The following is a 12554-nucleotide window of genomic DNA, read 5'->3' as shown; positions in this document are numbered from 1 at the left end:
CGGGGGAGCATGGTGGTGGTGGTCTCAGGGGGTGGCTCTTTCTTGCACTCAGTCTCTCCAGCAGGTCCTGGCTGGGCTAGTCTCCTCAGCAGCAGCCACCTCGTCCCTCCCTGGAGCTGCACAGGATCTGCAATTAGCCCTAACGAGCCAGGCCCAGCTGCCTCACACACCTGGGCCTCGATGGAGGCACCTCTGCTTTTAATGGCCATCTCTGGAGACGTGTTCTGCACACCTGCAGGGTGAGGGGGTCCTAAAATCAAGGTGCTTTAAAGGTATTTTCTTTTTCCCTTCAGCCTTGGTGGCTCCTGCCTGACGCCATTAAGCATTTAATCACGAGCAACGTCCCTACCTTTCCCCTTCCCCACACCTCCTACAGTAAACAGGGTATCCTTATAAACCCCAAATTTCTCCTTTTACTCATTTTCTGGCGCCACTCAAGGGATGAGATGAGAGAGCCGAGATGGAGCTGCTGAGGCCGATGCTGCCCTCTAAGGTTTGTGCCTGCAAACAGGCTCCAAAAAGCTCCACACCAGCATAAGCCATCTCCGTTTCATACAACGCTGGATACAAACATGAAGAATGACCCCATTTCCCTCACTTTTAGCAAAGTTCCGGAAGCTCATGAAAGCCAGGAGGTGAGTGTACACCCCACAGCCCCATCACATCCCCAGGTTGTGCAGACTGGTTAAATTAATCTGAAAGTTTTGCCTTTTAACCCACAGCGCGCCTCATACACACAACTCCACTCGCCCAGCTCAGCTGGCACATCTTTGTCACCTTTATTGCACTCAGAATTGCAAAAAAACAGAGGTTTGGTTTGGTAGCAGAAGCGGGTGCCCTGCTGAGAGTCCAGAGGGGGAAAGGAGAAGAAAACTCTCCTGTAGTTTCAAGAGACTCCAAGAGAGGAGGAATCCATGAGCACCACAGACGTGGATACCCCAGACGACGCGATTTGTGTCCTTCAGGCACCGCAGATGAGGCGAAGCTGTTGTTAAATAAACAAGAAGGAACAGGGTAGACCAGAAAATGGAGCAGTACAAGCAGAAAATCCCTCCTGTAAGGCCAAGCCATGCTCAGGGACAGCAGACAGAACCTGCAGGGGCAGGATTTGGGAAAAATAAGGCTGGGGATAATGATGGTGGTAGACGGGATGCAGGGAAAGTGGCTTTCTATGTTGTCCTGCTGTGTCCTCACCTTGGAGAGGCTGCCAGCAACCCTGCCCACTTGTGACCCTCCAGCTTGTAACAAACAGTAAATCCTCCTCGAATACCAGGGGAACACGCGGCGCCTGTTGTCCTATGACGGCATGTTGTGAAGCACAGTTAGCTCCACCAAAGAGTAAACATCAGCTATGAATCATGGTGTTTCTCTGCTCTTGTTTCTCACCTCCCTTCCTGCTGCAAGGAAAATCCACCGCCTGTTTACAAAGCAAATTCTCTGCATAGAAGCGAGTTCCCTGAGGAAGGTGGCGCAAGGATTCCCTAGGAAAAACACACACAGTAAGGACAGGTGGAAATGTCAATAGCTAAAAGAAAAACCTACAGCAGACAAAATGAAAGCTTTAACATCTTTGGATACAAAATGTTTTTGCAGGTAACAAAGCTATCCTGGGAAAAATGAAGAGAATTTGTCTGGTGTAACAAGACTTAGGAGCCCAGCACTTTAACAGTTTGTTTTAATCGTATTACGGTTGGAAACGCAAGCATTTCCAGCCACATGTTTGGTTATAGGTATCAGAAGCCGTGAGCTGAAGGTCGGTCTCTCTCTGCTGCTGTATTGCAGGGCTGCCCCTTTGTCCTGGCCACAGATGAGGTTCTGCTTTGCAGGGACCTTCACACCTACAGGAGAAGCTCAGCTGGATACAGGACAACTCTCTTTGCAGCTCCCCAGGCTCGAAGCAACAACAGTCCTCGTATCAACTCTGGCTCAGGAAGACAAACGAGCAACTCGTTAACATCAAACAACTGCAAATTCTCACCATCTTTTCAGACCTGCAGAACCCACCCAGCTTTTGAATCCAAACACAGCTGGGCAAGCCAGAGGTGACATGTTTACCTGAACCACCTTGATGTGCCCGCTCTCTTCAGCTCATCACACCTGTGAAGTGACTCGCGCTTTCTCCTAATTAAGCTCTGATTTGCCATTCTTTCCACTAATGTAAAAGTGACTGGGTGAAGAAGAGTCCCAGGATGTAACATTGCAGACAACAGGCTAAGGCTGGCATAAAATGGATTTTACCAAAGTCATTTTTCACTTTAAGGACAGTACTGTAAATTCAAGGCTCATCCATGCTCTTCCTTACCTAGGAAACACCACTCAGACTTCCTTCTACAGCGCTTACTCGTGCCTGCTGCTGGCACTTAATGTGCTGCTTCACTTGCCGGACACTGTGTCCCACCACAAAGCATAAGAGCTGCTTTGTATTACTTTTTATTTCCGTCAAGCTCACTACAGGAACCAAAGGAACAACTTCTCCAGGACTAAAGCCTGTTCTCCTGCACCACCAGTACTTAAAAGCAAAACTCCTTTCTTTTTATTCTTCCAATGCTCTTGATAAACGGTAGCAGAGCATATGAAGAAATACTAGCTCAGATCTTGGCAGTTCAGTCAAAAAAGGCATTTATACTTCTGTGCTCATTTGGAAGCTTTAAAGAACGCACAGAATTTTTTCAAAAGCAACATTCCTTACTTTCAAACAAATCTATTTTGTCCCTGCCCTGCCTGATGAGGTGTCTCCTGTTATCTATTGTGTGTCTAAGCACACATGTGCTTTCTTCAAGCTTAGTGGTTTTGGACTCAGGTCCAAAAACCTGAGTGAGGCTGAAATACTGCAAGCCATAAATCAAGGGCCAAGTCCCACAGTCATTACACTTCAGTCCAAATTCACCGTCCTATAGTGGGAAGCATCACAGGATTCAAGCTGTACGTTCTACGGTACTCGGTGACCCTACCGAAGAGGAATTTAAGATGAAAAAATCCTACCCTGGAAAAAGCTTGATTTATGAAGAGCGAAGTAGGCAGGGACCCTAGTGATCACTGCTACTTGGAAGCTTGTTCCCAGGACTCTTGATCCCTTGGCTATACTAATTTCGTTTGGAGACGAACAACTACCAAGTTCCTGGCTTGGATTAAAGCTCTGGAGTAGCCCAAAAGCTTCAGAGTTTGGCAAAGGAGATGAAATTCCAGATGTCCAAGTAACAACACTCAACACAAGTCTCACGCCTGCTCATGTCACATTTTACTACCTCCTTAGACCCCACCAGATCGGATTAATTGGCTCTGCGGTCTCACGAGTCGTTATTATTTCTTTTTCTCTAAAGGTCTCAACAGGTAGCAAACGAGCTGATCTCACACTTAAACAAGAAGCAAGTGTGAATGCAGGAATTCTATTCGCCCTTCATGTATTAATCCCTTCTGAAACAGCCCAGTGCAACACAAGCAGTTCCAGTGAGATTAAAACTGGTCACTGAGTTCTTGCATGGGAAAGAAATGAGGAGCATCATGTTTGATACGCTTCGCTCTGGAAAGGATTCTGGAATTCTGTTCCCTTACTTAATTTAAATTTAAATAGAAAAAAAAACCCAAACCATGTTCCTGAGTTGAGAACTGTTGAGCTTTCCCTGACGGCGAGGCAAAATAAAGCCCCTCCAAGCACAGACAAGTAAAAAGTTGCTATAAGAAAATAAAATAATCTAAGCACATCAAGAGATCTCAAAGCAAATCTGACACTGCCGTGTGAAGAAAAGGTTCTCACCTTCATCTAACTCCAAACTTATACAAACAAGTCTCTACTTTTTTGTTAAGTTCAAACAACTCTTCTCACATACAGGCTGATGCAGAATTACCGAATAATTGTTCGCCCCAGAACCGAAGAAACAGGAAGTTCGGGTGTGCTGAGAGATCTCCGCAGAAACGGATTTTAAGACAACAGGTGCTTGGAAATTCGCTTAAGGGGAATTTGGTCTTCATCGGTTTTATTTGCTTTTCTCACCAGAGCACTTAGAACACGTTCAGTCATATGTTTAGAGCTGCCGTGGCCTTCACCAAGGTGACGTGGTTGTTTGAGTCCGTCTCTCTCCCCCTGCTGTCTGCACTGTCACTCTTGTTGGCCAAGACCTTCTGTCGGTGCCTTTCTTCCTGCCGCTTCTTCTTCTCCAGCCGCTGCTGTTCCTTCTTTTGCTTTTTAGACACCTGAAAAGGGAAGGATGAAAACACAAAGTTGAAAACACACGTTTTCTGCTCAGTTGGAGAAAAATAATACGCTGGAAAGGAGACAAGCAGATATCAAAGCAGACGCCAGAGAATGTTTATTCCAAACAACTTATCAGGACTTCATTTTGTGTCATTTTGGGAAGAGTGCCACATGTCACTAATAAATGTTTCTATCAGAGAAGTCACAGCTGTAGCAGCAACAAAATCTGGTATGCGGACACTCTTCTTGATTCAAATGAGAAGATAGTTGCTGATTAAGCAATCCTAAGCATTCCCCTAATTGTTAAAGGATATGTAATCACTGCCAAACCACCCTTCGCATACCTTTGTGTTTCTGCTAGCTCGATTCTCTTCATCGGATCTAGCTTGTCCTTTGTTGTTGTCTATCTCATCTTGATCCAAGCTCCGATTTCCACAGATTCTTGAACCAGTTCCATTTTCTTCCTGCGGAGTTCTGCTACACCATTTCTGATCTCTGCTTTGGGGATCGCACTGCTCTTCGGTACCTACCAACAACAGAAGTTTTTCTCAGGAACACTCTACCCAGAAGCTGCCTGAGTGTCAGCCAATTCCTTCTTCCTGCAACAGTGGGGTTTTTTGGAAGCTGGATTGAATCTGCCCTCACTAACAACCTTCCTGAGCACAGAAAGGCTGCGGCAGCAGCACAGCTGACAGCAAGCTTCAACTGCTACTGTCCCTGTTGAACTGCTGTTTAGAGTGAACACTAATGGCAGACAGCATTCTCCTGAAGCACTAGGTAACAAACTCTTACTTACCGCTTCTTTCCACTTCATTCACTTGAAAGACAGCAAATATTGCAGATTCTATGTTGTAGTCTTCCACTTCTAGAATCCGGCTTACTAAATCAATGTCCTGTCCACCAGAGGAGAGAGATAACACTGAGGAGAGTTCAATCCACTGACATACGTTCATTTAACAACCATCTGCACCACTGAGAGGGTGGTCTACTTTTATGACCTTTCACACACACACAGAATCACCCAGAATGATAAGGGGTTGGAAGGGACCTCTGGAGATCACCCAGTCCAACCCCCTGCCAAAGCAGGGTCACCCAGAGCAGGTCCCACAGGAACGGGTCCAGGCGGGGTTTGAATGTCTCCAGAGAAGGAGACTCCACCACCTCTCTGGGCAGCCTCTTCCACCTCTCTGGGCAGCCTCTGCCAGGGCTCTGCCACCCTCACAGCAAAGAAGTTCCTCCTCATGTTTAGATGGAACTTCCCATGTTCAAGTTTGTGCCCATTCCCTCTTGTCCTGTCACTGGGCACCACTGAAAAAAGACTGGCCCCATCCTCCTGACACCCACCCTTGAAGTATTTAGAGGCATTGATCAGATCCCCCCTCAGCCTTCTCTTCTCCAGACTAAACAGACCCAAGTCCCTCAGCCTCTCCTTGTAAGAGAGATGCTCCAGGCCCCTCATCGTCTTTGTAGCCCTTTGCTGGACCCTCTCCAGCAGTTCCCTGTCCTTCTGGAACTGGGGAGCCCAGAACTGGACCCAGGGCTCCAGATGGGGCCTCCTCAGGGCAGAGCAGAGGGGGAGGATGACCTCCCTCCACCTGCTGGTCACACTCTTCCTGATGCACCCCAGGATGCCATTGGCCTTCTTGGCCACCAGGGCACATTGCTGGCTCCTGGGCATCCTGTTGTCCACCAGGATTCCCAGGTCTTTTTCCTCAGAGCTGCTCTCCAGCAGGTCAGACCCAACCTGTACTGGTTTGGGAGGGTTATTCCTCCCCAGGTGCAGCACCCTGCACTTGTCCTTGTGGAACTTCATCGGGTTCCTCTCTGCCCAACTCTCCAGCCTGTCCAGATCTCACTGTTCAATTAGCCTGTGTCCCATTTCTGACAAAGGTGAGGGAGAAAACCTTAACATTCTGAAGACATAAGGAAAAAGGAATGTGCTGTTCCACTCTTGGCTCTTTCTATTCTATGTATGTGCACAGCACAAGCAGCAATCTGCAAGAGCCACCCAGGCCATCCAGCGACAGCAGCTAAGATTCACAGAGTATCCAGTCATTTGGGATGTTCAACTACACACACCCCCAAAGGATTTCAAATTTTAGAGAATTTGTTTCAAAGTAAATTTTCTGAGAAGACAGACCTCCCAGAATTATACACACAGATTATGTATTTCATCCACATTTAAGGGTTGACTCTAGGATGAAAACCATCCTGATCTGTGACTGTGGTACTGAAATAGTTCAAGAACAGTTCTTTTCAGAATTTTTCCTAAGGCTACTTTCATGTATCAAGAAGGTCTGAACATTAAGCATAAAAAGGCTACTCAATACTTACTGAGCACCCAGTTGCATTACACACTTTTCGTACAGCATCTTCCATTTCATCTTCAATCTCATCTTCAGAGTCACCCTTCTGTGGCTTCACTCCCTCCTCCTTATTCAAATCATTTTTGCAAAGCATCTGCAAGAAAAGCAAAGCCCAGCACATCACACAAGCACATGCAGCAACTATATCATAGGCAGTTAAGAAAAACATCTGACATGATAATAAATTTAATTATTATGGCACGCTTTTCTCAGAAATATCCTGTGTCAAAGCACCTTGGAAATTGAGTCACTTCCATCGTCTTTGACGCCATCTCCCACGACTCACACACTATTGAGCAAACTCTCACTACAAGATCATACACACCAATAAACAATCACTGGCTTTTGAAGCAAGGTATTATTTTTTTTACAATGCCACACATTATACAGTTGTGTGCAGAGAACTTCAAGGAAATCACATCTTACTCCTTAACACGAAAAAGTGAGATATGAAGAAGATTTTCTTATCCAGCTGTTGCATTTCCATCTCTTTCCTCCCTTCCCTTTGTTCTTCCATTTGAGGTGTGTGAGTACGTAATTTAGATGGGGTTGCTTCAAGACATTTACAGCCCACATCCCAGCGTCCGATTTGGGATTGATTTTCAGCCCAGTAACTCAAACACTTCCCAGCCTGTCTCCAGAGAGCAGGCAGCACTAGTTACAATGACCTCAGGGGCTCTTCTATCCCCAGCACAACACAGGGACCAAACTCTTTTCTCAGTCTCAATGGAAATGAGCAAGGAAATCAACTGGTAATATTCATCTGTTTTATTTATCACCTGAAGCTGACTCAGGTCATTCTGTGGTAACCAACCTCCATCTGAAGATAGGCTGGAGCTTCAGAATCATCATTGATTCTCCTCACACTGTCGTAGTGCTCTCCGTAACGATACGCAATGTGAAGTTCCCTCACGTTGTTTTTGTCTGTGCCCCGAATCTAAGTGAAACACATAAATTGCAAATGAGGATTTGGAATCAAATTCAGCATCGTATTTTTCAAAGTGTTATTTTTTTGAAGTAACGATAAACACTGTGATCGGAAGCAAAGTACGTAGCTACTGAAGCACCTTCAAACATGAAGAGCTGATCTAATAGTCCAGATGTGCTTAAGTGAAAGCAGAGCTTCTGTTACATCATAATAAACAAACCACGGCATGAAAATATTTCAGTGCAAAGCTCAAAATTATTTTCTAAACTTTCCACAAGAGCTATTAGTTTTCTGATCATCTTCTGAGATCCAATTTGTGACAGCTCCCATTCAGGGTACAATGCCTTTTTCCTCTCGAACATAAGGAAAAAAAGAGTCTGTTCAAGTTATGACCACGGTGGAAACAGTCACCAGAGTAAGTTTCGTTCTGCAGCTGGAACGAGATGCTGTTTATCAGTTGGCATTCGAAGTGAATATGCTTTGTTTTTAAAAGAAAGACTAACAGCAATAAACCCAAACCATGAAAATGTATTAACTCCGTTCAAGAGCACTGTTAACAACCGAACGTTCCTTTGCTTTGTCAGCACCAAATACAGCACTTTCCATCAAAAATTCCTGCTCTGAGCATTATCTGTACTGATACAAGAGTAATTCCTACCCTGATCATCAGTGTCTCAAACTATTACCTAAAAGCTACACAGCATTCCAGCTCTTGCAAGGAATGCAGAAAATTACACTGCATTTGCAGATCTCCTTTGCTTACCCATCATCTCAGAGTTCAAAGATCTGACAGCTTTCCTGGAGAAGACGTCAGCAAGCAAACGACAAGAAATGCTTGCTTTAGGGCTCCAGAATTTCCCAATCCTTTGACGTCTTATCCCAACTTACAGAATATACACCAAGTCACCTTTCAACCACGTCTGCAGTTTGTGTTGCGCTAATGACTTCAGATTTTGTAACAGATATTCTCCATTCCTCTACTTTACACTTGTTCACCTTTAAGTTCCAACCCAACACTTGGTTATACTTAACTCCTGCCTTTTATCCTATTAAGTTATTCAACGTGTTGGAACTCGGTAAGATTTATTTTCAACATTTCTCCTCTGCGAGAGCCTAAGTAGGTATTTAACAAATCCCAAAGCTCTTGAAAGATTATTCTGAAAATTGGCCAATTTAGCTTTCAGTAGTGAAGCCTCTTTTTGCCTGCGCTTTCCACAATACACTGGAACTGTAAGTAAAACATAGCTGCAGATTAAAAAAAAAGGCAAAATCGCTGAAAAAAGGTAAGCAGGTATCCAAAATGCCAATAAAATAACTTACACATCTGAGCTAACTTGAAGCTCTATATTTACAGTCACTATCAAAAATGGTAAAGGATGTTTAAAGCCCTAAAAAGTCGCTGCAGAGATGGCCACCTCCAAAGAGCTTTTGATTAGGCCAGAGCTTGAGAAACAGCTGGAGGTCCTGAACACTGCTGCTCACATTTTTCCAGCTTAGCTGAAGTGTATAGAAATGGTTCTGTTAAAATTAAAGCATAACTCACCATCTGCTTTAGAGCTGGGACCAAAGGAGATATTCACACCATCTGCTTTAAGCATCTTGCTGATCTGCCTCTCAGGAAATGCTCTCACTGGAATCTAATCTAAAATTTTGCTGGGGCTCCAAAGCAGAGACAGGGGGGGAAAACCATGCAGACGTATATAAAATTAAGAAACAGGGTGTCCTGGGTTAGTCAAGTCTAGCAAGTTGCTAACATTGCCACCATGTTGTGATCCCCTACGTTATTTGATGCCCTGATGTATCCTCTGTGTGGGTCGGGGACTCCTTATGTTCCAACTACTAACAGGTCTCTTTACTCACACCATTCTCAAGGACCTAAGACAATCTCTCACTAACAAGACTACACCCAGGCCAAACAGAACCTCATCACAAACTCTGTATTTACAGCCCTGGGAAGGTCAATGAATACGGAAAAAGAGTTTAAGGTTTTTGAGAGGATACACAGAATATCGATAAGAGGTAATAAGCACACGGAGGTGAGCATCCGGTTCAACACAGTAACACAACACGAACAGCACCCCCACGAACTCTCCTGCAGGGTCATTACCTCTGTACGCTCTCGCAGGTCAAGCAGTTGAGTATTCCCACTCGTTTGTGTCATTGTCAGCTATACTTTTTGTTTAAATATGCAAGTTAGCTGTCTTAAAGCCCATGGCTGCCATATAAATAAGAGCTTAAACTTGTTTGTGTTCAGGAATCCGCCTGACACTGTTTCAAATGTATTTAAGACACCACTGACAGCTTTCATCTGGTCTTTTATCTTTATTGCCTTGTTTAATCTATATACTTCATTGGTTCTGTCTGTAAATCGGGGCCAGAAACAATTCTGACTTGCATACAGCTTCTCACTTGCTCAATGAAAAGGCAGAGATCGAGCCTGGACCCATTCCAGTGTGGACTTGCCACAGAATAACAACAAAAAATAGAGCAGAAGGGACCTGATGGATTACTCCTTCTAGTGCCCCGCTGTCAGGGGAAACCATACTCAGTCCTTTCCAGAAACTCATTTAACATCACCTTAAGGTTTTAAAACTTCTTCCCTCTTCTGCCCAGTCCAGAACCTCATTTCTCGAGCCGTCAGAAACCTCCTCATTCCAAATCCCAGGCAGAACTGATGGAGCTTCATTCCAGCACACTGCAGGGATTGCCCTGCTGTACCTTCACCTCCATATTCCCGAACCTTATTGTACAGGTTTTCTCAAGCCTGGCTTAAATTCCTATGAGAAAAGTCACCTCGTATGTGGTCCGATCTTCAGGAGAGGGGAATGCATCAACGAAGCTAGTAGCTTCAAACCAAAGTATGCTGCTCTGTCTCCACATACTTATCTTTCATGCATTCTTTGTTTTCTTTCATTCTGTCCCCTCCTGGATGAAATCTGGAGTGTTTTCCTTCAAGGCTGACAAAGCAAGCACAGCTCTACACTGTCTCCAGCTCACTACGGCTGCCGTCTGCTCTCTTTTAATAGATCAGCAAGTTTCAACACCACTTGTATTCATCAGCTAAAAGTTAGGCCAAACTATAGAACTTTTATTTCTCACCTGCCACAGTGGAGCATTAAGCTGATGAATCACCACATTCAACTGATTGTTCCTCGCAAAGGCCACAATAGCATCGTTGCCAGCAAAGGTACCAGGCTTTGCCAAGTTGGTAACTAAAGGAAAAACAAAAACACATTCAGAAGAGTTGGAAACCTAGTTTCTGACACTTCCAAAAGCACCGGAGGGATAGCAAGTAACAAAATTTCCAGCACAAGCCCAAGAAATTCTGGAAAGGAAATCCCAACTGTGAAATAGTGACTGTTGAGGCAAGAATTTGGCAGCAGCAGAAGTTAATGCATCTTTAATGACCACAGAAACCTCCAAAAAAACGCAGTACACCCTTTGGTTATGCAAGGCTGTCAGCTCTGCGCTAGCTAGGACAGAAGAGAGCCATGTACTAAATAACCAAACCACTTTCATGCATCACCTGCGTGGTACTTGGCACATCCTCCAAGCTGTTAGAACAAAGGCTGCATTGGTCTCTGCTTTGGATCTTCCCCTGGTTTACCACAAAATATCCAGGGTCAAGCAGAAAAAGAAACCCACTCAACACCCACCGGTTTTCAAGGAGAGCTAGGTAACTTTTGCAAGTTCCTTTTGAAAACACCAATTTTTTGCTTCTTGCCTTTTTTTGCCTCTCCTTCCAAGTTTCCCCTGAATTTAAACAATATCCAAGACAAATTTAATACAAGTTTAATAGCTCATCTTTCTACAGAAACATAACAGAGAGAAATGTGTCCCCACTGTTTCTAAAAACTAGAGAGGAGCCCTAACACAGTTCCAGGATGAGGAACTGTTTAGTATGAAGGTGTTCAAATGAAACGTAACCACATTACACGATAACCCTTCCACTAGCATCTATACCGTGTTTCTCAAAGGGCACATCATCCTCCACAAAAGGCTCAAAATCCTCTCGCTGCTTTATCATGTAATCCACTGTTTCCTGGCGATGTCTGAGGTGGTTCCGCGAGTGCCCCTCGAGCTGGTCACCCAACGCCCGAAACAAACAATTGCTACCGAAAGAGAAAATGCAAGTTAGTGTGTCTGAAAGGCAGCTAACAGATACACCATTAAACCGGTAACGGGTGTAGCGGCAGAAAGAACACAGTGTTAATGGGAAAGGAAAAGAGCTCTTTCTACCCAGTAAGTTCAACAAGGATATGAATGTGAAGTAGCACCTATTCCCTGTGCTTTGAACAGGTGCTAAAATGAGAAATACCGGTAGGAACGTGAGGTTTTGAGTGAACATGTCAGCAGCTCTGACAGAATAAATCAAGGGCGGCGGCAGCAGCACTGGGCCAAACTGTCTTAAACTGACACTGAGACAAATGACATCACGCAGCAAAGGACAACCCAATGTTCTACCAAGCAATTTCTCAGTAAACAGGTCTAATTCCTCTTCCAATACTTAATAATGATTTATATTAATACTTACTAATAATTCCAATACTTATGGACCTTCCTACCACTCAGCAGGCCAGTGAAGCCCTCAGTCCCCCTGGGGATCAGGCCTGGACTGGCAGAGCCCTCAGCCCCAGGGGACACAGGCTCCGCACAACCACAGCGTGGAGCCCCTTGATCCCTGTGGGGTACAGGGGAGAAGCCCCTGTGCTGGCCCCACTCAACCCCGAGGGGAAAGCCCTCAGCCGCCAGGTACACCGGCTCGCCACCACCCGGGGGAGCCCTCAACTCCTGGGGACAGGAGGCCCCAGCGGAAGCACCGTCCCCGGGGTGTGCTGGAGACACCCGGCGCGGCGCTCACCCATCGCCCGGTACCTCCCGCAACTTGAGGCCGAGGGCCCGGAGCTGCCCGGCGAGGCCCCCGCCTCCCGAGCCGGTGCCGGGAGCCGGTCCTGCTGTGGGCTGCCGGCTCCGCCGCCCCTTCTTAGCCCCGGCTGGCGGCCGGGCCTTGGCCGCCTGTTTGCGGGACATTCCCCGCCGGGCGCCCGCCGGCGCCTCTCACGTGACC

General features: G+C 45.7%; 1 protein-coding gene across 3 annotated transcripts; it reads right to left on the bottom strand.

Annotated features, from left to right (window-relative positions):
- Window positions 1–756: 756 nt before the first annotated feature.
- Window positions 757–12554, bottom strand: OTUD3 (OTU deubiquitinase 3). Of its 3 annotated transcripts, XR_012463609.1 has the most exons (10): window positions 12348–12540; window positions 11450–11598; window positions 10586–10698; window positions 7373–7495; window positions 6527–6652; window positions 4989–5085; window positions 4537–4718; window positions 3755–4191; window positions 1195–1481; window positions 757–1093 (listed from the first exon to the last, which is right to left on the bottom strand). XR_012463609.1 is itself a non-coding variant. In XM_074161482.1 (8 exons), the coding sequence occupies exons 1-8, from the start codon at window positions 12515–12517 to the stop codon at window positions 4015–4017; spliced, it is 1137 nt and encodes a 378-aa protein (XP_074017583.1). In that variant the 5' UTR covers window positions 12518–12554; the 3' UTR covers window positions 757–4014. The 3 variants fall into 3 exon arrangements, 2 of the variants coding, with proteins under 2 accessions (XP_074017583.1, XP_074017582.1); XM_074161482.1 differs by having other exon boundaries at window positions 757–4191; window positions 12348–12554; XM_074161481.1 differs by lacking the exons at window positions 757–1093; window positions 1195–1481 and having other exon boundaries at window positions 3218–4191; window positions 6527–6659; window positions 7374–7495; window positions 12348–12517.

The sequence above is a fragment of the Numenius arquata genome, chromosome 20 (assembly GCF_964106895.1).
Source record: "Numenius arquata chromosome 20, bNumArq3.hap1.1, whole genome shotgun sequence".
Taxonomy (NCBI): Eukaryota; Metazoa; Chordata; class Aves; order Charadriiformes; family Scolopacidae; genus Numenius; species Numenius arquata.
This window is presented reverse-complemented; position numbering and strand designations above follow the sequence as displayed.

Coding starts and splice junctions, on each gene's coding strand:
- OTUD3 (XM_074161481.1), bottom strand. CDS start 12,517: ATGTCCCGCAAACAGGCGGCCAAGGCCCGGCCGCCAGCCGGGGCTAAG. Junction 11,599..12,347: donor CGGGAGGTACCGGGCGATGG/GTGAGCGCCGCG, acceptor CTCTTTCGGTAG/CAATTGTTTGTTTCGGGCGT. Junction 4,192..4,536: donor GAGCTAGCAGAAACACAAAG/GTATGCGAAGGG, acceptor TTCCCTTTTCAG/GTGTCTAAAAAGCAAAAGAA.